Source organism: Lactuca sativa, chromosome 7 (assembly GCF_002870075.4).
Source record: "Lactuca sativa cultivar Salinas chromosome 7, Lsat_Salinas_v11, whole genome shotgun sequence".
NCBI lineage: Eukaryota > Viridiplantae > Streptophyta > Magnoliopsida > Asterales > Asteraceae > Lactuca > Lactuca sativa.
Genome location: NC_056629.2, coordinates 146,692,804 through 146,697,186, shown reverse-complemented (window position 1 = coordinate 146,697,186; position 4,383 = coordinate 146,692,804). Strand labels below are relative to the sequence as shown.

General features: G+C 34.5%; 1 protein-coding gene across 1 annotated transcript; it reads left to right on the top strand.

Moving 5' to 3' along the window:
• The first annotated feature begins 432 nt into the window (after positions 1 to 432).
• LOC111893985 (UDP-glycosyltransferase 85A8) lies at positions 433 to 3,068 on the top strand. Its single transcript, XM_023890055.3, has 3 exons — positions 433 to 1,093; positions 1,726 to 2,303; positions 2,491 to 3,068. Exons 1-3 carry the CDS (start codon positions 577 to 579, stop codon positions 2,845 to 2,847), a joined length of 1,452 nt encoding a protein of 483 aa, XP_023745823.1. The 5' UTR covers positions 433 to 576; the 3' UTR covers positions 2,848 to 3,068.
• The last annotated feature ends 1,315 nt before the right edge of the window (positions 3,069 to 4,383 follow it).

The window sequence follows — 4,383 nt, the reverse complement described above, 5'->3', positions numbered from 1 at the left end:
TATAATCTATAATTTTTATATATTAAAATATAAAGTTAGCGGTTTGGTTAATAATGGTTCGGTTGACCTATAAAACCATAACCGAACCGTTAATTATTGGTTAACAAAAATCAGAAACCGAACCAACGGTTTTTAAAATGGTTTGGTTATTATGGTTCAGTTATATTGGTTAATTTGGTTTTGGTTCGGTTTTTCGGTTAATATGCTTACCCCTAGTCGATTGTGAGACCTAACTTAAAACGGCAATTTTTTACATAATTAATAATTTTATATGTGTTGTTTACTATTATTTATTTTTATGTAAACGGTTACTTAACAAGTTTCGCGGCAAGTATGGCATGTAATAAAAATATAGATAATAATTGTGGATAAATAATTAAAAATAAACTTTTCGAAAAGCACAACATGGGTTTTTGTATTGTATAATATCTTGAACGAGGTCTTCGATTTAAACCATGTCAAACTTCAAAGCAAAACTCCCGTTGTGCCCATACTGACCCTCGTATAATTTCCACCAACAACAATACTTTCCTTCCCCCTCACTAAACACAAAGAGGTATTGCATATTTGCATCAGATGGGTTCCGAAGCAGAACTGGGGAAGCCACATGCCATATGTATCCCCTATCCAGCACAAGGCCACATCAACCCCATGATGAAACTTGCGAAGCTCCTTCACTTTCAGGGCTTTCATATCTCCTTCGTCAACACCCACTACAACCATAAGCGCCTACTCAGATCCCGAGGTCCTTCCTCCCTCAAAGGCCTCCGAGATTTTCGTTTTCACTCCATTCCCGATGGTCTTCCGCCATCTGACGCTGAAGCCACCCAGTCAATCCCTGACATCTGTGAATCTGTTCCAAAGCACTGTCTGGAACCTTTCTGTGAGCTTATCACTAAGCTTAATGGTGGTGAGGAGTCCGATGTGCCACCAGTGAGTTGTATTATATCCGACGGGTGCATGAGCTTTACGCTTAAAGCTGCCGAGAGGTTCGGGTTGCCGGAAGTACTGTTCTGGACGCCAAGTGCCTGCGGGCTTTTGGGTTACACTCGTTATCGTGAACTTCTTCAGAGAGGGTATACTCCCCTCAAAGGTAAATTTTTTGTCCATATTGTACTTCTCTTAGTTGTATCCTATCCGATGTGCCCCCCACTGACACTGTTAGAGTCGGTCCATACAGTGGATAAACCCTGTGCTATAAAGTAATTTGATTTTTTACTGTAATAGTAAATTGAGTATTTCATGTTCACCAATATAAACGGAGATGTCGAGATGTCAAGTGGGCATCCTTTGTCGCATTGGTCATTGGATATGGAATTTTAAGCGGTATTATTTTAATCCTGTAAAGCATTTCATTAATTAAATATGTAATTTCAATTAAGGATATCATATTAAACATTAGTTCCTAAGCATGTCAGGTTTAATTGAATATGATTTGAAATAAGATTTATATAGTCTGGTAAACTTTATAAAATACAAATAAAACATATTCTAAAAGAATTAAAAAGGCTTAATTTTTCCTTTCGAACAAAGTTCATATAATTAAACTCTAAATCTAGTGAATGTCAAGTTAACAATATAACCATTGTTAGTTTAGTCCATTTTCCGATTATTAGTTCTACCTCATTCAACTATCTCATTAAACTATTTATTGTGATACTCTATCTATTGTTAAATTAGGATTGTAACTTTATATGCACAATGGTAATTAACTAAATATTACAGATATGAACGACATAACAAGTGGGTATTTGGAAACAAGCTTGGATTGGATTCCTGGAATGAATAACATACGACTAAGGGATTTACCGAGTTTCATTCGAACCACAGACATAAACGACATCTTGTTCAACTATCTTATGACCGAAGCAGAAACTCTTCCTAGGGGTACGGCTATTGTGCTCAACACATTTGATGCCTTAGAACAAGATAGTGTTAACCCTTTAATTGAGATAAACCCACGAACCTACACCATAGGCCCACTACACTTGATGCAACAACATATTCATGATGATCGGCTCAAAGACATTGGGTCCAACCTTTGGAAAGAAGATGAGAGTTGCATCATGTGGCTAGACACAAAAGATTTTGGCTCGGTTGTTTACGTGAACTTTGGAAGTATTACAGTAATGACAAAAGAACAACTCATCGAGTTTGGATGGGGTCTTGCTAATAGCAAGAAGAATTTCTTATGGATAACTAGACCGGACATTGTGGGAGGCAAAGAGGCCTTGATGCCACAAGAGTTTGTGGATGAGACAAAAGAGAGAGGCTTGGTGACTAGTTGGTGTCCTCAAGAACAGGTACTTTATGTAACGTTTTTTATAATCTAGAAAACTTTCACATAGAAACAAAGTAATAATACAAAGATAAATAGAAATTTATTGAACATATATTTAAGTCATTTAACCTTGTTTGACTACGTTTAATGTTGATGGTTGTTTTCTTGTCATGACATTGATATACTTCTTTATTGATCTGCATATGAAGGTTTTGAGGCATTCAGCAATCGGGGTATTCTTGACTCACAGTGGATGGAACTCAACTATTGAGAGTATTAGCAGCGGTGTTCCAGTGATTTGTTGGCCGTTTTTTGCAGAGCAACAAACAAATTGTCGGTATAGTTGTGTAGAGTGGGGGATTGGAATTGAAATTGATACAGATGTTAAGAGAGAGGAGGTGGAGGCTCAGGTGAGGGATATGATGGATGGGAAGAAAGGGAAGATTATGAAAAGTAAGACTTTGGAGTGGAAGAAGGAAGCAGAAGAAGCCGTTGCTATTGCTGGATCGTCTTATCTCAACTTTGAAAAATTAATCAGTGAGGTTCTTTTAAGGAAGTGCAGTTGATATTTGGTTGCTATTGGTCAATATGTCAACAAAAGTTTTGGAAAAAAACCACTCAGTTAAATTGTTTCTTTTCCGGCAGCTTAAACATCATCAAAAAGATATTGCGATCGTTTTAAATCCATCATAAATAAATGAAAAATGCGGATGATGTATTGTTTACTTTTAAAACATGAAAAGATTTGCAACAACATATTATATATTTAAATATTATTATTAGGCCATCCGGTGAGCTACATTAATTTAATTGGATTTTTCATACAATTTTTTAGTATTTAAAATACATTATTTTATAAAATTCAATGAAACACATTTTTCAAAAATAGTAAAAGTTTGTTTTTTTTCCAATGATCATTAAAATCAAAATCGAATGAATGTCAATTTGATATTTCAAGTGTGATATTTTGCTAATAATTTGTCACAAAAAATTGTTTATTATAACAATTGTCTATCTTTAGAGACACATAGTTAAGCAAAGTATGACCATGTTCATCGAATGACCACATGAATTTATTTTCAATGTTGAATTTTCCTAATAATTTGTCACAATAAAAGTTGTTTAATATAAATGACCAGGATGAAGATAAGTTTGGTATTCGTTTCGGCCTTGGTGGCCATGGTAGTTTGGTTTTGAATGGTATAGATTTGTACGAGTTAGTTGATCTTAAGGTGTCGAAGACCTTGTTCAAAGTAATGTTAATTTGATTCGTAGGGTTTATGTATGAAGCATATGTGATGATCGACCTGAGGGTTGCAGTCTGAGGATGGGTGCTAAACTGATGGATTGGAGCGTAGTTTTCTACGGCAAGGTTATGTTTTTCCAACTGTTAGATTAGGTGTCTAAGTCCATAATTATAATTATTATAAACTTGAATTGATAGTAGCAGAGTTATTTTGGGTTGCCCTAAAACTTAGCAATTGGATAAGATTATTGTGGAGAGTGAGGTTAATTTATTATTCGCATAATAAATTGAAATAATTGATTTATTAATAAGTTATGAAAATAATATATTAGAAATCATATTGTTTGATTAATTTAATCAGAAAATAATTGGAGTTAATTCAGTAATTAAATAAAATAATTAAAACTGTAGGGACTGAAGTGTAATTGTTCAACAGTTGAGCAAGAGACATTCTAGAACCCTCCATGAGGATATGGATTGTTTTAAGGAGTCTTAGGGTTTATATAATTATCCTTGGTATATAATTAAGAAGTTAGATAATTACCTGATTCAAGATAATATTATTATATTGGGTTTGAGTTTATCTAGGGTTTCCTAGCTGCACTATAACCAGACCCCTATGGTTATATAATCCAATACTCCTTTCTCTAGAAGATATCTAGCCGAAAATCACCTCCTCCATCTCCACAATCCTTAGTTTCTAGTCTTGGGTGTGAACCACTAGAGGTACGACGCTTGTGGTGCTAGCTGCCAAAAGATTTGAAGAAGGATTCAAGATTGTTTGCAATAACAATCTTCAAGGTATGTTTCTTATTCTATTGAATTTGATTTTTATAAGAAATATTTTCGAGGATGA

Coding starts and splice junctions, on each gene's coding strand:
- LOC111893985 (XM_023890055.3), top strand. CDS start 577: ATGGGTTCCGAAGCAGAACTGGGGAAGCCACATGCCATATGTATCCCC. Junction 1,094..1,725: donor AGGGTATACTCCCCTCAAAG/GTAAATTTTTTG, acceptor TAAATATTACAG/ATATGAACGACATAACAAGT. Junction 2,304..2,490: donor GTTGGTGTCCTCAAGAACAG/GTACTTTATGTA, acceptor CTGCATATGAAG/GTTTTGAGGCATTCAGCAAT.